Source organism: Amphibalanus amphitrite, unplaced genomic scaffold (assembly GCF_019059575.1).
Source record: "Amphibalanus amphitrite isolate SeventyFive unplaced genomic scaffold, NRLGWU_Aamphi_draft 000399F_arrow, whole genome shotgun sequence".
Taxonomy (NCBI): Eukaryota; Metazoa; Arthropoda; class Thecostraca; order Balanomorpha; family Balanidae; genus Amphibalanus; species Amphibalanus amphitrite.
Window position 1 is genome coordinate 300,446 of NW_024881893.1, and position 23,828 is coordinate 324,273.

At 48.9% G+C, this 23,828-nt stretch overlaps 1 protein-coding gene across 3 annotated transcripts in view; it reads right to left on the bottom strand.

Annotated features, from left to right (window-relative positions):
* LOC122390533 (Fanconi anemia group J protein homolog) overlaps positions 1–23,828 on the bottom strand; it is a 121,755-nt gene that overhangs the window by 25,152 nt on the left and 72,775 nt on the right. For all 3 annotated transcript variants that reach the window (XM_043383581.1, XM_043383583.1, XM_043383582.1), the window contains exons 5-8: positions 4,116–4,160; positions 3,550–3,744; positions 2,609–2,673; positions 2,106–2,194 (exon numbers count right to left, since the gene is read on the bottom strand). In XM_043383581.1, the coding sequence (XP_043239516.1) occupies positions 2,106–2,194; positions 2,609–2,673; positions 3,550–3,744; positions 4,116–4,160 (394 nt within the window). The remainder of the gene's footprint in view (positions 1–2,105; positions 2,195–2,608; positions 2,674–3,549; positions 3,745–4,115; positions 4,161–23,828) is intronic.

Genomic DNA, 23,828 nt, shown 5'->3' on the forward strand with positions numbered 1-23,828 from the left:
ACAGTTTAACCCGCGCGGGGCTGGGGTCTCCAGCCGAACGTGCGGGGCTGGGGGGGGGGGTAAATTTTACCCCCCCCCCTGTTATCTCCCGAACTAATGGTCCGATTTGGAAAATTCAAACGCCAATCGAAAGATCTCATCACGAACAACTAAAAACATGTACTTAATTTTAAGTTTGAGGTCAAGGTCAAGGTCAGGTCAAGTGAGGTCAAATTTTGAAGTTGGTTGTTAAGGCCTAAAAAGGTGTCTATCTGATGCAGTTTTTCACGGCGAATCGAATGGTGCTATTTTTGTTTCCGTACGAGGTCTAGAACTTCCAAAAAAGTCATTTTTCAAAATTTTTGTGTGTCGTGACGTCATACAATTTTGAATAACTCCCACATTTTTGAACCGATTCTTCTAAAACTTGGTATGTAGGTACACATAGACCACTTCTCTGACATATATTCCGGTTTTTTCGATACACTCAAAATTTTGGAATTTATAGCCATTTTCCCAAAAAAGTCAGTTTTTTGAAAAAAATTGGGCCAAAATCCAAAATTTTCAAAAAACCGAGATAGCCATTTGATAGACAAAGTAGAATTACGTATATCCTTTTTTGTTACGTCTTGATTCCTTTAAAAATGAAGATGTTAGCGGCGTTTGAACTTTTGCCGTTTTTGAGGCGAAAATGGCGAACATGACGTCACTAAAACGTCAATTTCTCAAAAATTTTCCGACGGATTTCGCTCAAATTTGCAGCGAACGTGTCAAATTGATGTAAGAAAAGGTACTGAAAGTTTGGCGGCGCTGCGCGCCGCCGTTTTTGAGATATTGCAAAAATTCGCGAGGGGGGGTAAAATTTACCCCCCAGCCCCGCGCGGGTTAAGGCTCGACATTGTGTTGTCTACGATTAGACAGCTGATAACTCATTCCCGTACGTCGTAACTCTATAATGACCTTTGCTTATTGTCACATGAGCGCCGCATTCGCGATTGTTGCCGACGCCTGTTTGCAGGTCAGCCCACTACAGTTGTTATACATATCGAAAAACCGATAAACTTTTAGGCGAAAAAGGCACTATTCCAGGCCCATTTTTGATTTTCTTTGCGATATTAGGTAAAAACAGAAGCTTGTTATCCTAGGAAAAATAAAATGGGAAATCTTTCAAAGGTGGCACACTACCTTTAAGCTTGAACGTTTTCCACACAAGAACCTAGCATAGCCTGGTTAGAATGCACGTGTCTATAACGTTAAAATGTGTATAAAATGTATCACAACTAAAATACAAGCCAAAGCAAAGGGCCAATCGCAACACTGGTTAGCGCGCCCAAATCACCATCACCAGCCCCAAGAGAAGCACCGGTAAGTGCGACGCTAAAACCGCCGCCAGCCCGCAGTGCAACCGGCCCAGTGCGGGAGCGGCAGCCCGCAGTCCCGACCGGCACAGTGCCTATACCCACGAGAGCGCCATGCCGCCTGGGAGCGGCCGTGTTCATCGCCCGGTAACCAGAGACGTCAGCCGGCACCGCTCATTACTGGCCAGACAGCGGCGGACAAAGCGGACAAAGCGGACACTTCCGGACACAGACGGTTTGATGTGGCCGCGCGGCCGGAACCGGTCCGGGGGATATCGTGCGAGAGGAGTGGAGAGGAGTGGGGTCGTCTGGGTCGTCATATAGTGTCTGGGTTTGGGTGAGATGGCGCCAAAATGTATATCGGAAGTGTAGCGAGATGGTGTTGGGCTGTTATATTACGCACTGTGCAATTATAGCATTATACTAACTGAATGGGATATGGCGAAAAGCACTAGCAAGTCTGAGACACAGTAAGGTTGGCTGAGATGGCCTGAGGCGCTAAGATCAAACGAGGTTACTACTTACCTCATGTCTGGTATGGAAGGGTTCAGGAATAATGGTCGGATCAAATTGGAATCAGAAACGGTCACCATGTTAGCTCGGCACTGTGGTAGCTATTAGTCATATCAGAGGGACGATCTATATTTCAGTATTTTAGTACAAGCTCCACCATGACAAAAAGTGATTGCCTATAAGACAGTCAGTAAAATGAGATATCAGCAATGTCACAGAAAAGTGCGCTGTGTTACAACCATCGCAGTTACTCACTTGAGTCTTTTCTTTCGTCCGTTCAGCAGTCCATTCTCGTCCCCAGCGTCGGACATTGAAGTATCCATCATGGACACATCCGGGGCGGTCTGAAACAAACACAGACGAAAGATAGTGCAGGATACTGCCGGTTCAGAAGGCGCCTCTCGCGGTCCATTGCTTCTGAGAGGCGGTTCAAGACCTTGCATCGATTTCAGTCGCTTGAATACTCGCATTTCTCCAGTCCCAATCAAACGGCAGAGTTGGCGTAACTTACAGTGGTCATATTTAACCATTTATATCTTTTAGTGTCTCGTTCTTCCCGACTGGCCCGCTGTATCAGCTGCCGCAAATACATGAGCAAGTAAATAAATGGCAGAAACGGATTTTGCGTTTAAAGCTCATAGTTAAGTCCAATTGATGTATCTACTTGTTCATGTATCTGCGGTAATTGTCCAGTGCTCGTATCAGTGTCTGCAGTAGCGCCCACGACAGGACCCCACCACCCCTGGGTCGGCCCTCACCGGCGGCGCGGTCCGCAGTGTCTTCTCGGCCATTGTCTGAAAGTCGTCCTCATCACCGTCCCAGCCTGCAACATCAAACGGGGCGCTGAATGCCACACCAGCAGCCGGCGCATTGGACCGCGGCGCGCTCATTTCAGCACCGGCGGCGGAGCGGCGACGGGCTTCATCAGCAGCGGCGCTCATCAGACCCCCTCCCACCTACCCCTCCCACACGGCGAGCTCGTCTCTGATTATCTCCGCCGGGGAGCCGAGTGCCGGCCCCGCGCCGCGCGCAGCCTCCGCTCCACCCTCAGCTCTCGGAAGAGGAAAATCGCGTCAGCCGTGCCGGCGGCCGCCCGCGGCGACAGCGCGGGGCGTTGCCATGGTGACGAGAGCAGCACCGGCGGCGCCTCCCCGTCTCTCTGCCCGCCTGCCTCTCCCTCCCCGGGGGACGGCTCCCAGCCCGCCGGGCCGCCCGGCACGACAGAGCTGGCTAATTTTGCGCCATCAAAGCGCGCCCGGCGGCTGCGGCGAGGACTGAGGCGCCGCCGTCGGAGCCAATACCGGGGGTGGAGGGAGCCAGACCGCACAGAGGCGAGACAGATTCGGTCTGGGGAAATGCAGATATGGTGGCGAGGTATAAGGTCTGAGGATCGAGAGATATGGTGGCGAGACACTCAGTTTGAGAATCTGGAGTGGCTTGACAAGAGTCTGGGGATTGAGAGTGGCAGGTCACAGGCACTTGCGGTAGTGAAAGGTGGCGAGACTGGCTTACGCGATGGTATAATGTATAATTGTATATAGGAGCAGTGCAGTACATATAGCAGAGATAATTCGGAAAAGCCAATACAGCATACCCGAGTAAATGCGAATGTACGCCGTCTGAAGCTAGATAATTGCAGCATACATTGGAAAGGGAATATGCTACGAAAGGAGCACGGCACTTTAGTGCTGGGCGTTACCTGCCCCCGGCGCGGCTGCGGCGGCTGGGGGCCCGGCACCGGTCCGTCCCGGCCCGCCCTCGGCACCGGGTCTGGGTGACGGGTCACTGAGTCCCGCCGCTGCTGAGGCTGCTCCTCCCGCTGCCGCTGCTGCTGCCGCTGCGGGGTCGGTCCGGAGCTGGGGGATCTCCCGCAGCATCAGCTCCTGGGTCTGAGCTGATGGCAGAACCACAGGGAGGGCGGAGACCACAGAGCGTCAGAGCTGGGACGGCGATACTTAGGCACACCTCCCGGTGGACAGAGCAGAGACGGGAAACGGCGCCACCAGTGATCCGCTGTCGGTTGGTAATTGATGTTCTTAATATTTGGAGGGCCTAACATGAATTCTACGCAGAAAATGATATGGCTCAACACGCATGCTCCATAACGCTTAAAACGAAATTTATTTCTTGTCTTGACATATGAACACCTCATAAACTGAATACATGAACTGTTAGGTGAATATGATGGCAATGTCACAACAGCCCGGATGATAGAAATGAAGTTCAAATGCAGTCACAATCCCAGGTATGCCATAGATTCTTTACCTCTTTCCTCCATGTCGAGTTTCCGGTTGTACTCGTCAACTCTCTCTGGAAACAAGACACGACAATCAGAGACTGACAAGTGACAATATAAATGACTCGTCAATTCTATCTGGAAACAAAAATACACGACAATCAAACTGCCAAGGCGGATGAAATAGCAGACGAAAGTCAACACTACATAGTCCTTGTCATGAACTGTAGGGTGGAACAGTGGATAGGCACTCAGCTGGTATCAGCATACGACTTATGCAGGAAAACAGCAACTGAGAGATTGATGTGCTTATGAAGCGAATGTAAAAATTTAGATTTAAATCAAGGTTACAATTTATAACACAATCACTCCCAGTACAAATGCCAGCTGCATAAATTGCGACAAAAGAGAGCATGTGATGTGATGCCTCGATGCCATGAAAACATAGCCATTTACTCAATCTTAAACTTCGCATGTGTAGGGGGGGGGTGTCGGATGGACCCCCCCATGTTTTTTCGCAAATAACTCGCGTAAAAAGCGGCCGATCGCGACGAAACTTTCAGTACCCTCTCATTGATCAATTTTACACCTACCCTAAAAATTTCATGACCCTGACCCAAATGACCTTTGACCTGTGACCTCTTTTCCGAGACCATGTTTGGCCGGAATCGCGATTCCGCGTATGTCGGCTCGCATTAGCCGCGCGTTTGCAAGCTTTTCGTGGTTTCAAACGTTCAAACATGTGATTTGATGTTGCTCCCATGCATAAGAATGGGTGTCAAGGTCACCTGAAGGTCAGGTCAGGTCATTGACCTTTGGTGACCTCGGGTGACCTCGGTTCACTTTTTCGAGTTTTACATGTTTCTAGGCTAGTTTTTGGAGCTGAATTCGAATTTAGCAACCATTTGAACATTTACGAAGTAGTTTTGGTGCCTTCGTAATATGTTACGAAGCTGTCAGAGGCGGTTGACACATACTACGAATACCCGTCACAACCCCTACTGGTTGACCTGACCTGACCTGACCCGACCTGGTCTAAATGCTTAAAGACATCATCTGTGATCAAAACTAACACGATATTCGTGATCAGCTCCCCGAAAAACCCCTTGGCAGCCACACTTAACGACTTTCTAATAGGTCCCGATTTTCCCGACTTTGGGTCATTGACCTGACCTGGAAGGTCAACCAATGACCTAGGACCTTAAAATTGGGTATCATCGGCTTCCTCTCATCACGGGCAACACGCTCGTTTTTTCCGCGAAGCTCTAGCTCGATCAGGGGCCAAACGGCAAGGGGGGTCCAACCGACCCCCCCCCCCCCCTACACATTAGAAGCTGGCAAACGCCGCACACATGAGAGGGTTAAATGGAAAATAAAAAAACGCATTTCATATTTACTCTGTTTGTGTTACGCCACACATACTCCCGAAAAAATGTAACAGTCGTCTGAAAACATAAACACGCTTAAAAGCTGTTGTAATAGGGGAAATCCAAGAGTTTGTTTACGTTTATCGAGCAGAGTGATGGGAGTGAAATTAAAAATAGCAGAGACACAAACCACAACACAACTCGACAACACCAAACACTGCTAAAAATTGGAGACTTGTGCAGTTATATTCGGGTACACATGCATTAAAGAAATGGCGTTCAAGTTCATGGAAACTGAACTGGTGCAAAAAGAGAAACAGTCTATCTCCGTTCTTGACTAGGTACTATTCCAGTCTCAGTAAGTCTAATCCCGGATTCTTCTAAAAAGCCTAACCATTGGTTGTGGACTTGACGATTCTGACAACCCATGAGTAGCCCGCTTTCCCGGCCGGCCCGTCTCGGCTCCCTCGCCGCGGACACAGCCGTGGACCGCTGATGACGGGAAGTGCGACCGAGCGCCGGCGACCGCGGCCCGGACCTCTATTGAGGCGCGGTGCAGCAGAGACGGTCCCCGGAACGGATAGAGGGTCGGGACGTGATGAGAGGTGACAGCTGCCGGACCAGGCAGCAGCCAACTGTGAGAGTGCCGCGAACGGACCTCCACATACAGAGCGGCGTGAGCCAACGGACACGGTGCGCTAACGGCCGATGTCGCATTACCTCGATCATTGGCCGTTGAACGACCGTAGGACAATGCCGATAGAATTGAAACTGGTGGCAACGACACGGAATAACAGATAACGATGAGTTCCGCTCTACAAAGTCGAAGGCATACTGACCACCCAAGACAGGTGCTGGATTGGCTAAGACATTGGCGTTTCATAGATCAAAAACAAATGACTGACTGACCAATCACCACCCAAAGTGGGTTTACCAGAGACCGCAGTCGATGACGCGGTAAGAAGTGGATCGACCACCTTCCACACCTAGAACTACAACAGAAGAAGGATGCTTGGTAGTGAGGCGCTATTGGGAGCCTGTGCCTAGTAATTGGGGCTAAGGCGGATCGAGTGTTACCACCATTCGAAAAGAGTACCGCAAACTGTAATGCATCGGTATCGGACGTACCGTCCACTGATTACGATTTGACAGTATCTGCAGCACTGGTATAAGTTACACACAAACACATACTTCTTTTTGCTTTTTTTTTTTGCCAGCCAGTCATAATTAGGCATAACGGACATCCGATTCAAAATATGTACTGGGTACTGTTTTCGCACGGAACACCTAAAATCAGTTTCGAGCCAGTTTCCGTGCGTATGTTGGTACGTCTGTCCCGCTCCAAACGCGGAGATGGCTGCCGCCATTGGTTGGCAGGCGCGGGGGCGCTGCAGCCGCGGACCCGCAGTCCCTTCCGCAGCCGTCTGTCTCTGTGTAAGTGGCCGCCGAATACGGTCCGACCGGCGAATTCGAGCCGGGATGAAAGCGGTCGCCGCCGGCCGCGGCTGGTGGCAGCGCGCCGCGGCCATAGCGGCAGCGCGCAGCGCGCACACTGGAGGAGGCTGCGGCTGAGACCGCCGGCCGGGGGCGAGACTGCCGACCCGGGGGGCTGCGGCCACAGCGGCGCAGCCTTGGGTGACAACCCGACACACCGGTCAGTGATCACCGAGCAGTCCCCGAATCACTGGTGATTTCCTCTATTACAGACATCAAAGCCTACAACATGTTGAAGCGTAAAACGCCGCAAGTATGTATTACAAACATAAACAGGGACGTTAACGATAACGAGGACGTTGTTTTGTAGCAGGAATGTGTGGTAACAAAACACTACCGCCTGTTGTAGGCATCACTGAATGAGAGCAAAGTAGCCATACATCGAAAAGAAGACGGGCCACATCATGAAGTGGGTGGATATCAGCGGACTTGCTGGACCGAGATGGGAACACCTGCACCAAACTGTCCTCCTCTGCGGGGATAATGTCGACTAATGAGACAGCTATCGGTGGTATGACACGCTAAAACCGAATATAAGGACACCGGCGGTGCTCAGAAACAGTGAAATTCGCCTGTAAAGCCCGCTTGAGCCGGCGATTACACGGCCTGTGCGTTGAGCCGGTCTCGTCTGCTGAGCTCCTCACGAGCCGGTAACGGGATCAGGATTGGAGCGACATTGGGGTGAGATCGCGAATTAACGCGGGACTCGAGCTCAGACCAACGGCCTCTGCTCTCCTAAATTTAATATAGGAAGTGCGCGGTTTGTCTGCAATACTGAAATAACGAAAATGTGAGCATAAAAAATAAATGTAATAAAAAATGAAAGAACAAAAAAGAAAAGTAAAAGAAAACAGATAAACAAGGTACCGACCCCATATGTGTACATAAGACTTCAAGCGTGTTTGAATGAAGGTATCAACGGTTCGCACCACCAAAACAAAAACCAAAGTAAAAGAGCATATGTATTATGTACGTGTCTCTATGCGTAGTTGCATGAAGAAGTAAAGCTAGTTACATCGATGAAAGATAGGTAGCCAGCACAGCTTTTGTTGTGCAAGGAATAGAAGCACTCCTCGTTTGCCTACGTCATATGGCGCCTCTCCAATGTCACCTTGCTGTCAGTAGCGCCCCTGTTCAAATATCCACCCCATATGCCCCTCCAATTCATCAGATAACGCGCTCTCGGCGAATATGAACGGAGCGGATTATCTTCCATTTATCGGCGGCGCGGCCCTCGCCGAAGCCCTTCTCCATAATTCTATTTTATCCAGAGGGAGCCATTTTGATTAGCGTCGGGCGATCAATAGGGGCGTCCCTAAGCCCTCTCTCTCTATGCCTCCATCTGCGCCGGCGGCGGCAGACAGAGCGGGGTGAGAGGAGCGTCGCCGAGAGCGACCGGAGGAGCACCGTCCGCGACCGGAGGAGCACCGTCCGCGACCGGAACACCGGGGAATAGTAAAACCACCAGTCTGGGACCAGAACACCGGGGGATAGAAAACCACAGTCTGGGACCAGAACACCGGGGGATAGAAAACCACAGTCTGGGACCAGAACACGGGGGGATAGGAAACCACCAGTCTGGACCAAAACCCCATCCGACCGGCAGACACTGTCGGATCCGGGGGGGGGGGGGGCAGTTGGGGCAAATGCCCATTGCCCCCCCCCCCCCCAACGCCCGATATCGACGGAAATTTTCGTTTTCTTTCGAGAATAAAACGAAAACTTAACAACTTATTGGGAAATGTTTGTTTTAAGCTGCACAGCAGTGCATAAGAAAGCAAAATCCGTTGAGTTTTCTTTTTTAATTTGGAGAAACTTTTTTGGGGTATGCCCCCGCAGCGTCCAAGACCACCATTTTTGGATCCGCCAGTGCCGGCAGACAAGCCACGAATAGGGGGTGATACATGATTTCAAGCTTTTACGACTAGACATCTTAATTCAAGGTAGGTACGTTTTTCGGCTACTAGTACGACTAGTAGATACTAGTAGATAAACAATAAACGACTAGTAGCCGAAAAACGTACCTTCCTTGAATTGAGGGGGTGATACATAGATGGCGAGGGCCGAGTGACAACTGTGCTTGGGAAAATCATTTTCAAAAGCTTTTTTCAAGGGTTTGGAGTGTGCGATGTGGATCTTGCTAGGGTGGTGGCTGGTGAACCATTACATTTGTGGTAGGATCGGTCATGTGCTTGATTGTTTATCTATTGCAAGTTTAGTTGTTTATCTATTGCAAGTTTAGTGCTCGTCGACTCTTGTCTGTCCATGCTGGTTATATTGGTGAAATGAAGACATAAGGGCGATTTTAAGTAGCGACCAACCTCCTCAAGCTTCCCTGCGATATTATGCACGGTAAACAGAACAAACGGTACAAGCAAACAGGCCGTGGCAAACCAGACACTGGATTGATATTATCGGCCACAGCTATGCTACAAGTTAAAACTATTAGAGCTTAGCATGCCGCCAAATTCAATACGTTTCGGACCGTATGACAGGCCATGCATCGTTTCTTTTGTAAGAAAGAGATAAAGGGAAAGCATCGGTCAAAAACACTGCAAAACAAGTAAATGTGATTACAATCAATTTAATAGAAAAATGCTGTTTTTACTGTGAAACAAATCTTTTTCTCTTAAAGCAAGGAGAAAAACAGGACCGACGTCGGCGAGTGCATACGGTCACCGTAAGAAGTTGATGATTCCGTTACCCTGTAGGTGCTTCGGTCGGCGGCCGGTACATACAAGGAATTCGCTGGCGTCGAAGCGTGTATCACCACACCAGATGTCCTTTCTTATTGCATAGCGCAGTTTTACTCGTCTATTACTTGTTGCAATTATATAGACTGCATTGTGACAAGTGTGAGAAAGCTGAAAATGCAAAAAAAAAAAACATCCTTATCTTGGATGCATGGAATCAGGTATATATTTTCAGCATCGCATAGAGCAGCAGCATAAATCGCATAGAGCAGCAAAAGATGCACTGGCAACACCGCCACTTACTTCGAGTGCCATTTGAACACCCAGGCTTGAACGTAGACATTTTACAAGCAGTCCACTTATTTCGCAATTTCATTCCACCAAACGTGCATAAACTCACTAATTTCATCGGTTCATTTCAATAGCTGAAATCTCCAATCTATTTTTCGATCAGCATTTTCGTTCTCTCATAAACGCGAGCAACTTTCTATGAGTGTTGTTACCTTCAGCACAGAAACTTTCAACAACAAAATACCTGCCAATAAGAATTTCTCTGATAGCTACCATGCATCAAATGAATATCCAACTAAAACCCACAGATGAACGACAGATACGCTTCAGAGACCGGTCGCCGAGTCATCGGCTTGGAGAGCAACGCCTTCCGATTCTGTGAGCTAGTCCCAGTCTGGAGCTAGTCCAGTTGAGAGCTCGTCCGACAGCCGCCGTCGGGAGAGGCGGCGGGGGCGGCGGCGGGGGCGGCGGCGGCTCTCCGGCGGGGACGGCGGCGCCCAGAGGTGACACGCACCGATCGATCCTCTCCGGCGGCCATCTTTGGAGCCGGCTTTGATTAGGTGACGTCACACACGCCGCGGCAGAACGGGGGGGAGGGAGAGGGGGAGTGAATGGGGCGCCCCGCCGACACCCAACAAAGCCGGCCAATGGAGGACCGGGCCCGGCGCCATCCCGGCAGGCCGCCGGTGGCACCGTGAACAAGCAACACCGGCCGCGCCACAGGTCCCAAGAGGCACGAGCCGAGAACAGGAGCGACAACGTGCCGCGTCACAGGTCCCACGAGCCGAGAACAGGAGCGACGTAAGATACACTTCACACTGCACGGTGCGCACTACATACTGCACGGCCGCGTCACGCCGCGACGATACCCCGATCCCCTGCAAAAGTCACCCCGTCACCACCCCAAATTTACCTGAGGCTGTGGCCTGCTTCGTTTGTTCTATGTTCAAAGTGCATTGTATGCATATGATTATGGATGCATCCTTGTCACTATGCGTCATTATGTCATCAACCATGGACATAAAGCAAGCTCAGTTTGGTTGAGTTTGTATGCGGTTAACGTGTTTGGATAGTATGAAGACCCTGTATTATGCAATGGTGTATTCGACTTTCGACAAAATCAAAATCCACCAAGGCTTATCACATCCACAAAACAAAAGATGACGAGCGAATGAAACAGAAGTACTTACTGGTGCCCACGTCACTCACCAGCCCCTGAACCCTGAAGAACAATGCACTCTCCCAATAGTTTCACTCAGACCATTCCTGTTCAGCTGACTGACCACTGTCCCATGTAGTCCGCCGAAAGATCCCCTCAGCTAGCGACCACGGCCCGGCGGGTCACCGGACCACACACAGAGCTGTGTGCCGCCTCGCAGGGTGGCCTATACACGGCCTACAGGGTGTCTCAAAAGTTCATTGACAGGTACATACCAGCCATGTTTTTTTTGTCAATACTTCTGAATCAACAATAAATTAACAGTCGAAATTTTGCATGGGCGTTGGTAACAGCCTTCCTCAAGCAGTCTCATTGTTTTCAAACGCATTCGACCCTTCATGAGCCCACAAAAAGGGTTCATCTCTGACCATGGGTCAAGCATGAAAATGGAGGTCACAAAATCGGGTCGGCTGAGAAACTCTCTGTTTCAGGAGTAATGGGAATGGTTAACCCTCGCCCGCACATGGGCGGGGGTGGTTGCCACCCCCCCCCCCCCCCAGGTAGTCTTTCTGCTCTGCACTCGACATTTTTAGAGCTAGAAGGCTGATTTTTCGTATAGCTGCTCCTCTATCCTTTGTTGATGTCCACTGAAAATTTCAAGTTTCTATGATTTTTGGTTTCGGAGATATGACCTTGTTTTTCAGGTCATGTCATGACCCAAATGGCCAATTCTCAACATCTTGCGTTTGCTATGGGCCTTGTGAGCTTTTGACACCTTGATTTCGGCCTTTTTTGCCAGTCTTACCTCCCACCTATCATGGAACATGTTGTTCGACGATGTACAGGTGTCAAGGTCAGGGTCAAGGTCAACCTAGGTCATCTAAGATAATTGCGTTTTAGGCAAGCTGAATTTACTTTTTGTGAAGTTTTTTTACTGCATTTTTGGTAAAAGCTTCTCAGATCATGATTTCATGTAATATGGAAACATTAACAATCGTTGCACACATCAGTATACACACAGACACACACAGACATACAAACACATATAATTGACCTTGACCTAGCTTGACCTGAAATGACCTCAGCAGCAAAAATCTGGTCGGGTAGTGTGACAAAGAGGTTCTAGCTGGCTTGGCAGCAGAAAACGGCATCGTCATCGGTATATGACAAGCAGCGCACTTGATATCTAACGGTGACCCAAAACAGCAACATTTTTTAGTTTGACCTGACCTGGAAGGTCAATGACTGACCTGAGAAGGTAAAACTGGGTATCATTGGATTCGTCTCTTCCCAAAGAATCTTTTGGTCTTTACCGCTAAGCTCTATCTTCAACAGGAACGAAATGGCGCGGGGGGTGGCAGCCACCCCCACCCCCCACCCCCATGTGCGTTCTAGGATGGGAAAATGGCATGTGCGGGCGAGGGTTAATGGCTTTTTTACCATTTTAAGGAATTGCTAATTTGCGCAGACCGACGTCAGTTTTTTACGGACCAATCACAAACAATTCGTTTTTTTTTTTTTGTTCCTTGAGATAGCCTTTTGTCACTAAAATTCTTCAAACGAGGTTCTCGTGAAAATAGCACATTGTTCAATGTTCGGAGCGTATATTTCTGACAACTTCCGACGGGAGCCAGGATATTCTGGCGTATTTTATCAGGTCACGTGGAGAGCCACACCGAACACACGCACCACTGGCGCCATTATCCTATATACAGCGATTGCAGAATCAAACCAAAGTGATTCAACAAGAACTTACCCTCCTGGATATTTCTCTTGGCAAAGCCACCACGTGAACAGTAGGCATACTGACGTCACTAGGAGGGCAAGCAAAATATCAGCTGACCGTGGAATTAGAGCCGGCTAACTATGCGCTGACTACATCCGACCAGTTTACATTCCAAAATTGAGGAGAACTGCGCCACTTCATTAATGCGCAAAGTTTCACGGAGTTGAGCGTTGCAGATGCATCGTGCCGCCGTCGTGATCTAAAGTAAATAGTGCAGGCCGGCGACACGGAACACCCACGCGGCCGGCCCCAACACCGCCCCGCGAGTGTGCTCAGTGTCCGACCAGCTCATTTGCAAACAGCTGTCAAACGTCGATGCTGAGCCACGATGTGGTGGTTACTCAGACAGCCAAAGATAACAAGAAACTGTGGTCTACTTAGATTAATATTCTAGAAAAGAAAATATGAAAGCAAGAAACACACTGGTACAATATAACATTCACTGAAAAGTTGGCGTCAATGCACTGAAAAAATATCGAATAAAACAGCACTGTTAATTCCCTGGAGGGATCTTCTGGTACTGTTAATTATAAATATATAGTTTCTTTATATTTTCTTGTAGTCGGAGTCATCTTGAGTAATAGAGAAAGAAAGGACATCTTCTACGGGGTTTATTGCTTGAGTGACACTCTCATAGGCGGTATCTTAACGCAGAACATTACCGTTTCATTCGTGGTCACCAGCAATTCCTTATCGTAATATGCACTGTCTACATTATATGAATATTTCTCTTTAATGTTTCACATTTGCTATTTCCTTAATATTTTCCCCTGTTACGAAGTTTTTGTCCTCCTTACTAACTAACTAAAAACCTTGACCTTTCTTCCATCAAAATATTTACAACAATTAAAACACTTCGCTCGCGTGATCATTTCCGGGAGCGCTCTCGGTAGAATATTCAACACCCTCCCCTTGAAAGAACTCTTTCAACATTTACATTCGCAAGGTACCTACGACATGGCGTAGTGTAGCAATATACACAGTACTCAAACACAGCACTTATTACATTTTCACAAGTTTGGTAATCGGACGCTGCACTGTAACACCTCTGATGTTCAGAGTCACCGATCTCACTAAGCCGTCTTTTGACATCTTGACTGACTCGACCCTACCAATGGGCCATTGGCCCCGTGGCACACTGTCGTCAACCATCAATACCAAATCGCCAACAGCCAGGTTTTGTCTAGCCGTAGCGGTGCTGGTGGACCGCTGCTGGAGCAGTGGAACGTACTCTCGACGCCAGCGCTTCCAGAACACATCTGCCATATAGCTCGCCTGTTTCCACATTTTCCGTTTGTCATTTTCAGATGCAGAGAAGACATTCAAGGGTGTCGTTCCGGAACTGGCCCCGAGTAAGAGTATGTCGTTTGGAGTGAGGGGCGGAGCATCGAGGGGGTCACTCGACGGCGAGACCAGAGGCCGGCTGTTCACTATCGCCTCGGCTTCACACAGGAACGTTTGCAGCGTCTCATTCTTCAGTGTTTTCGCGTGGAGCATCGTGTCCAGAATCCGTCTAACTGTTCTAATCATTCGTTCCCAGGCTCCACCATGATGAGACGCTCCTGGAGTGTTGAACTTCCAGTCAATGTCGTTGGCTAGCATCTCCTTTGCCACCCACTCTTCCTTTTCCTCCAGCCGCTTCAGCTCTTCACGTAGTTCTCTGTGGGCTCCAACAAAGTTTGTTGCTCGATCTGATCTCAGGGTCTTGACGTTCCCTCTTCTAGCTACAAATCTTTTCAGCGCACAGATGAACGAGTCCGATGACAGATCCTCAGCCACTTCAATATGTATGCAGCGCACTGATAGGCAGGTGAAAATAACACCATATCGCTTAACTTGTCCTCGACCTTGGCTGACGTAGAAGGGTCCAAAGTAGTCTACCCCAGTTCTTGTAAACGGTCGCTCCCCCGCTGTGATCCTGTCGCCTGGAAGATTTGCCATCTTTTGTTTTTCCGTTTTCGCACGTAGCCGCTTGCAGGTGAAGCACGATTTAAGCACTCTCTTGACAGCCGATGTGCTCTTCAAAATCCAGAACCTCTTCCTTAGTTCTGCCAAAACATGCTGTCGGCCAGCATGTCCTGTTCGTCTGTGGACGTCCTCGACAAGTAGCTTCACATAGCTCGCATGACTCGGTAGAATGACTGGATGCTTAGCATCATATTCAAGAGCTGAATGTTGCAGTCTTCCGCCGACTCGGATGATGCCGTCTTCAAGGAAGGGGCTAAGTTTGCTGAGCTTGCTTGTTGCACGAATGTCTTTGCCTGAGTTCAAGGCCACCACCTCCTCTGGAAACGCAGCGGACTGTATGCTCATCATAATAGCTCTCTTTGCTTCTCGGATGTCTTGAGTTTCCAGCAAAATCGTCTTCCTTTGCGTCGTGACTCCTTCCTCCTTACTTCGACGAATCAACTCCTGTTTCACCTTCAAGATCCACGCTACTGCTCGGAGAAGCCTGTGCCTGTCGCTGTAGTGTGCAGTGAGTTTCAGCAGTGGGTTTTGAAGATCATCTTCTTGAGTCGCATCATAAGCCTTCGCTGCACACACAGTCATCTTCTTGACCTCCAGGTCATCTGTCGTGTCTTGTAACGCTTGCGGCGTTTCTGGCCACTGAGTTTCGTTTTTCCAGAGGTATTCTGGCCTTGTCAGCCACCTTTCACTCTGAGTTCCTCTTGACACATCGTCCGCCGGATTTTGAGAGCTGGGCACATGCCTCCACTGAGCAGGGTGTGAGCCGTCATGTATGATTGCCAGCCTGTTCGCAACGAATGTGTGAAATCTTGTTTTGCGGTTGTTGATGTATCTCAACACCGTAGTGCTGTCTGTCCAGAAGAACTCTTCTACTTCAACCGACAAGCGCTCCAACTGGGTCTTCAATGCACCCAGGATCAGTACACTGAGTCTCACGCCTGTCACAGCGGCCATCAGTTCGAGTCGTGGGATTGTTACCATTTTCAGAGGAGCCAGATGTGCCTTCCCTTTCAGAAAGCTCACCTGAACGGCACAGGCAGCGTTCGCCAGCCTGATGTATGACACAGCGCCGTAAGCTGCCTCGCTCGCGTCGACGAACGTGTGTATCTGACAAGTGGTGACACTCCCAAAGTCCCTATGCTTTATGCATCGCGAGATGCTCAGACTGTCCAAGCCTTCCAGAGTCGAAAGCCAGCCATTCCAAGCTAGTTTGTCCTCTTCTTCCAGTTCAGCGTCCCAGTCCATCTGCTTCCGGGTCAACTCTTGCAGGAGACGACGTCCCTGTATCACGGTCGGTTCAGCCACACCTAGCGGGTCATATACCGAGCTCACCACAGAAAGCAAACCGCGTCTTGAGCAGGTCTTCACCTTCGCGCTCTTTATTTGTAAAGACAGCTTCAGAAGATCATGCTCTGGGTGCCATATCACCCCGAGCACCCTCTCGGTCGGCAGCTCATCCCAGAGGCCAGACCATTTCTTCATTTCAGTCGATCTGTCTTCGTTTTCGATGGCTTCTACCACGGCTGGGCTGTTCGATGCGAATTTAGTCAGATTGAACCCTCCCCGTTTGCACAGGTCCTTTAGCTCACTTGCTAGCGTGATGGCCTCTTCGTCTGTCGGAACTGATCGTAGCACGTCATCTACATAGAAGTTTTCATTGACAGTTGTCACGCACTCTTGCGAGAAGTCGTCACCCGCGTCGGCTGCAGTCTTTCTTAAAGCATAGCATGCCACGCTGGGTGAGCTTGTGGCCCCAAATAAGTGGACCGTCATTCGATAGTGACGAGCGCGACCACTGATGTCTCCGTTCTCAAACCAGAGGAATCTGATGAGATCTCGATCGGCTCTATCGACCTTCACTTGGTTAAACATTCCTTCAACGTCGGCTGTGACCGCCACCCGTTCTAGCCTGAACCGCAGCAGCACGTCCACCAATGAATTCGTCTGATCTGGACCAGTCAGGAGCATGTCGTTGAGTGATACGCCATTGTATCTTGCTGCGCAATCAAAGACAACGCGTATCTTGTCAGGTTTTGTCGGGTGATACACTGCGTGATGTGGCAGGTACCACACTCGTCCATCTGCTCTTCTCTGTTCTTCTTCCGGCACTTCTTCTGCGTACCCCTTGTTGATCATTTCTTCCATAAATCCTTTATAGTCCTCAGCAAGTTTTGCATCCTTTCGCAGTCGTGATCGGAGATGCTCCAGTCGGTTTTCGGCCATCTTCACATTCACTGGCATCCTCTCTGCTGGCGTTTTTGTTGGCAAAACAGCACTGTAATGGCCTTCTTGCATCTCCATTGAGGATTCAATTTTTTGAACCCATTCTTTGTCTTCCACTGATAGGCCTCTTCTTGTGCAGTGCAGTTTCTCCTCATATTCGCTGTCGTACATGTTACGCACCATTTCTTCGATGGACGCTCTCTCGTCTCTCACAGCGGCTCTACACACTGTGGTGTGCGACTTTCGTGATGGTGAATCAAGACCGCTGACCACCCAACCAAATCTAGTCAGCACCGCGTATGGGCTTCCGTCTACACTTGGAATCACTCTCACTGGTTCCATGGCTAGGAACGCATTTGCTCCCAAGAGCAATCCAACTTCACTTATCTCGGGCTCTGGTAGCTCTAAATATCTAAGGTGATCCCATCTTCTTACATCGTCTGTCTTTGGGTAGTCGCTTGGGTCGGCAGGTATATTCTCCAGGCTGAAGAGCTTTGGTAAGTCCATTCTGTTATCTCCGCACAGGTCCGTGATGTGAAGTCCTTCCACTTCCCGTGTTGGAATGCTGATGTCCTCCTGACCCACAGTCGTGATGGTCAGGTGCCTGCTGGGCTGTTTAATGCCGAGTTGATCCATCAAGCTTTCAGTAGCGAACGAATGGGTAGACCCACTGTCGAGGAATGCGAATGTCTTAATCTTTATGTTGCCGTTACAGACGATGACTGGGACCAGGGGTAGTGTGGGCCGATCTGAGTTTTCCGCTCCTGCAGTTCCGCACACTGTCGCACCAGTAGTACCGGTCCTCTCTTGTGGTGGCTGAGCTGTCTCTCTCGGTGGTCCAGTTTCATGGCCACGACTTTGAATGGCGAGTTCATGACGTCCTTGGTCTCGGTTCTCTCTCTGTGGGCGTTCCAGATGCATCGCAGTCGGATGACGCCTTTTGCATATTCTGCACTCAGCTCGTCTTCGGCAATCGGCGCTCATGTGACCTTGTCTTAGGCAAGAGAAACACAGGGACCTGCTCATTGCGAACGCCTTTCTCTGCTCCGGTGAAGTAGCTCGAAGCTGCTCACAGTCGGCTGTGACGTGCCCTATAACGTCACAGAACACGCAGGCTGCCTGATTCTGGGTTTGGGCGGCTGCAACAATGGGCCTGGTGCGCCTCACACTGCTGCTGCCTGCTCTGCCTTGGGAGGGGAGCACTGCGCTGTTGTCGCGACTGTACATGAGACGACCGTAGGTGGGATTGGCTGCTATCCTAGCCTCATCTCCAACAAACTTCACGACGTCTTCAAACTTCACTTCACGTCCCTGCCTCTCTTCAATGTCATCAGCATGTCTCCTCCAACTGTTCAGCATAGTCTCCGGTAGCTTGCTGGTCAAAGATCGCATTGTTCTGGGATCTCCCATCATGTGCGAGGAAGAGCCGAGGGCATTTTTGCAGCTGAGCAGCAACAGCGCAAATCGGTCGAGCGCCTCGACATCGTTCGCCTTAATCGTACTGAACGAGTTAATACGATCCATGAATGCTGATGCTATATGGCTAGGCTGGCCGTACCTCTTATTCAGCATTCTTATAGCCTCTTGGTATCCGTTCTCCAGATACATGCAACTTGTCACTATAGCGTGCGGTTTGCTGCCCGGTGTCATGTGCTGTTCAAGATAATAGAGCTTCTCTTGTGCGCAATCCAGCTTTGAGGCTATCTTGAGCTGGAAGCCCTTCATAAACTGAGCGAACTCAGTCACGTCTCCTCCGAATTTCTTCATCTCTATGATCGGTAAGCGCATCAGTGAGGCAGTTCGCTCGCGCTCTTGGGTCAGCTGTCTGTTGTCCGGCTCGGGGTTATCTGACGCGCCGTCGTCCCTGGCGAAGCTCACCCTGTTTGATGACGTGGCAGGCTGGTCGTCGATGACAACCGCGCTCGTTGACTTGTCTCCACCGACACCAGACTCCGAGGTCGGCACTGGACAACGGTGAGATCCTTGCGAGGTATTACATTCGTTGACTGCGGCACCTGCCATTTCTTGATCCTGGAAACATTTAATAGCCTGCTCTCTAGCGGACACTTCTGCTATCTTGGCTTCCAAATCTAGGAGTTCCTCTTTACGTTTAAGCTCGGCAACCTGTCTTTCTATTTCCTGTTTTTCCTTAACGGCCTTCAAACGTGCCAGCAGTCCAGCTCTGGCGGCAGCTTCATCTGCCTGTCGCAAAGTCAGAGACTCTGACGTCGTTACTCTTGTACCTGCTTGGGATACGCTGTCATTTGGCTCTACGTTGTCATGTTCTTCTAGAGCCTCTGCCAATCTAAGCCTAAGCTTTTCCTTATTTCCCTGGCATGACAAACCTCGTGCCTTTAACTCGCGCTTCAAGTCCTTGACGCTCATATTTAGCAGCATCTTGCAGCTGGTCTTATAGCATCATGACACGAAACGAATAGCAATAAAAGGTTATGAATAAGATTCGTAAATTACCTTGTAGGAGCGCTGATCCATCTGCATCACATCAAAATTGAGTACCTTGTGATGCTTGAATAGGTAGATTTTACGTGGTCATATCGTTCGTATTTAATATAATGAAACTATTCCTTTGTTATGAGCAAGAACAAACTTCGTAACTGTTAATTCCCTGGAGGGATCTTCTGGTACTGTTAATTATAAATATATAGTTTCTTTATATTTTCTTGTAGTCGGAGTCATCTTGAGTAATAGAGAAAGAAAGGACATCTTCTACGGGGTTTATTGCTTGAGTGACACTCTCATAGGCGGTATCTTAACGCAGAACATTACCGTTTCATTCGTGGTCACCAGCAATTCCTTATCGTAATATGCACTGTCTACATTATATGAATATTTCTCTTTAATGTTTCACATTTGCTATTTCCTTAATATTTTCCCCTGTTACGAAGTTTTTGTCCTCCTTACTAACTAACTAAAAACCTTGACCTTTCTTCCATCAAAATATTTACAACAATTAAAACACTTCGCTCGCGTGATCATTTCCGGGAGCGCTCTCGGTAGAATATTCAACAAGCACCTTGAACAGCGCCCAAATAATTCGCTGGCGCCGTTCTTTGACGGCATCAGCACCATTCGACCGCACGTTTGAGCCGAGTATCACGGTTGGTACACGACGGCAGTTCGGGCTCGTCTCTGTCGAGTGCGTGTGGCGGACCGGCCACTGTCGCGGTCCATCCTGCAAGCCCCCGACAGGACCAACCACCAAACATGTCACCGGCAGGACATGTCATCGAACATGTCACCGGCAGGTCCGCACCGTATCGGCCGCGCCGGGCGGTCGGCGGGACCACCCAGGGGGCGGCTGGACGGCGCCGCGGCCCCGCACCACCGACACCGCACCGGCGCCTGCGAGCGCTCAGACGCCACTCCCTGACGCCGATCAAATGCAGACGTGTTGCTCGTGTAAGCTGACAGCTCTAATCGACCCCAGCCGCGGAAACGAGCGGGCGGAGGGTAAACCAATGTCAAGACGATGTGGTTAGCTCCGGTAAACCAATGTCCAGACGATGTGGTTGCTGCAGGTGGCCGCTAGTGACCCTAGGTGGTGTCGATATGCATGAGTTTCATCCACCATCGTCCAAATTGAGACTAGAATTTGGAGGAAACCATCAACCTGGGCCTAGACTCCAGGTTCCAGGCACAAAAGCGAAACCGGGAGCAAAAATCGCGAGCCAGAGTTCCTGCCGGTTGCGCAGTGGTTGCAGCCCGCTCTGCCGGCGGTGACCGGTCGGGGCGGACAGTGGTGGTCGGCAGTCGCTGGTGTTATGACTGCTGTCCGCCCGTCAGCCGGCCTCGTCGTAAAGCCGTCACAGCGCGGAGCTCAAAGGCACGCCGCCCGGCCGGTCCAGCGACCAGAGTCGGCCGTCAGCGGACAGAAAAACGGACACCGCCCGCCGCCGAATACCAACCGGACGGCGCGGCGGCCGGGCGGGCGGAGCGGCCGGGCAGCCGGCAGCGGCACCGCCAGCCGCCACCGGCGTACCGGGGAACTGCTCCCGACCCGGCACTGCCGACTACACCGTCACTGATTTAACGGCTTTTATCCAAAATTGTTTCTATCCCAATTCCATAATATTAAAGAAATGCTAACCGAAAATCCCTAAATTGTTTCAGTGTCAGAACTATGTCCACTTTCCGAATGTCGTCAATTTTTCTTCTAATATTGAATATATTTTTCACGTCGCTGCCATGTGCATTGCGTAAGACAAAATCAGACAACTGATAGGAAAAGCATTCAAGCAAAGCAACAATGTGCCAGTTTTGGTGCCTGAAAAAATAGCGCAGTGTTCATGGAAATAAGATTCACTTCTACATTATTCACAAAACTATAAATATATTTGGATTTTCACTCAATGCACGGATAAAAATTCTAGAAACTTTCTGCCTGAAAAACTGAAGTCCGATCGGTCAAGGATTTATAGGCCGACGACCGAAAATTTCGCCTCCGGTTGACGGCACTAACCATAACCCTAGGTGGCTGGTTGATAGGTGTACCGGATGAGTTGAGAAATTGTGAGAAACCATTAAAAAAAACTGAACGATACTTAGTCAGAAAGCATGATCGGACAGTCAAGTCACCTATCTATACATTCACTTTACCTCCGATACCACTAGTGTCGCCTTCTAAATTCCGCAGATAGCGCACTGGCACGATGGGATGCGACAAAGTCATGACAAAAACCTGTTCCAGGTAAAAACTGGCGTCATTTGGAACTCCCTGGGCACACATCGAGCAATAATATGTGTGTTCAGCAGTTCAAGAACACTTAGACATTGAAAGTGAAATAATGATCAATTCTAATAAAAAGAGAAGCAGGTAAAACACGCGAGCACGAAAACGTTATAAGGTGTTCCTAGCAAACAAGTAGATATAATTAACCATAAAGAACTGGCTACTTGTGTGTACACCGACTAAAAAAAATTGGTAAATGGAAGCGAATTTGTAACATCAATGTAGTAATTGCAATTATTGTGACACCAATTTAAAAATATTCGTTAATAAGTGGAAAAACTTCAAAGAAGATTAGGTATGCAATATTGCAGAGACCGTTTGAATGAAAAGAATGCCTTGAATGAATTCAGCCTCTCGGTGGCCTCGGTGGCATCTCAGCCTCAGACCATTTAGCACGCGAGGCGACGGACAAGAATGATCATAGCCGATCCCGTGGTGAACGCCTATACGCAGCCTAACATTCCCAGTAGGGTAGTGTGGGGTAATTTGAACATATTTTTACGTCTTCTCCGTTGTACCAAATTCCAGCTCAACCCTGGATGAAGAAAAACTGCTTCAGTAGCGCAAGTGTCACTTGCTTTCACAATGCAGGCCTCATTTTTAGACGAGCCGAGCATACCTTGAATAGCATAGCCTCACTTCTCCACCAAGTCACGGTGTGTTCAAATTGCCCCACCGTGGGGTAATTCGAACATACTGCCTTTACCTGTCATAAAAACGATAGTCTCGCCAGCAATGATGTTGTTTGACCCATAAACAAATAGGCAGAACAATTCTAAACATACCTTCACTTGAAAAATCAACATAACAACAAAAAATAACAGTTGCAGAGTATCAATATCTGCACGCTGTACACCGGTCAGTTGACAGAATTCGCCCGTCTTCAATTAACAGAACGTCTAACATTTGTGATCGATAAAAACTCTCCCAACCTTACTACATCTGTTATAGTGGTGCCAATCGAAACCTGGACATTTGGAGTTCTGATTTTGTCCAATGTCCAATTCGGAATTTGTTGGACAAAGGTCACAGCAGACTGGACAACATTGGACGATGGCTTGCTACACTTCAGCGCTTTTTATAAAGTAATCGTGCATAGCATTGATTGGCGAATGGAAAGCTTGTTAAGCTCTTAATACAATGAACACTTTCCGGCTGGTAAAATTACATTATAAGCAATTTAAATGACAGTTTTGGGTGTTGATTAATGCGTAATTTTCGGACATATTTGGACAAATGGCTAACTTTAACATTTTTTAACGGAATTCAACGAAAATGCCGGACATTAGACGGATATAAGCCGTAAATTTTATAAAACTGGCATCACTAATCTGCTACTGCTTTGGGTCGAAAATATTGGCAAAAAAAAACTGGGAGCGTTGTTTTTTTCGGAGCTATCCCTGTCTTCATTGAAATTCTCACACTATGTTCAAATTACCCCACGCTAAAAGTTATTTTGCCATATTTAAAAACAGGTTTCAAAAGCTAATTTCTTGCATTGAAGGCACTGATTAGGTCATTGTACAACAAAAGCCGTTGCGTATTAGGCGCTAGCAATGCAAGATTTTGCGCTGCAATGAAGCTGCAATGACGTGTTTTTAGGCGTTTTTACTTGCAAAATTGATTTTTTACAGTGTGCGTCAACATCTTCATTCCCTGAAAGTTTAAATCCCGTTCATATGATAGCCCTTTTAGTTACGATAATTTCCCTCACTGGTCTTATTGTCCTGCCACTTATGGATTTCCCGTAATTTTGTGTTTTTCACACTATGTTCAAATTGCCCCACATGTTCAAATTACCCCACCCTACCCTATTCGAGGGAGTGATGAATCGCCAGACACGCCGTTCAGAATCCGGTCGCTCCCTCTGCTTGCCCGTGTTAGAAAGGGAGAAGAGCATGACGGAATGCATTACTTTCGATTCTGGAACTGGAAACATTCGTCTAACGCCAATATTGACCAATCATCTTACAAAAATATCCCCTGATGGTGATGAGAAATGAACTTGTGA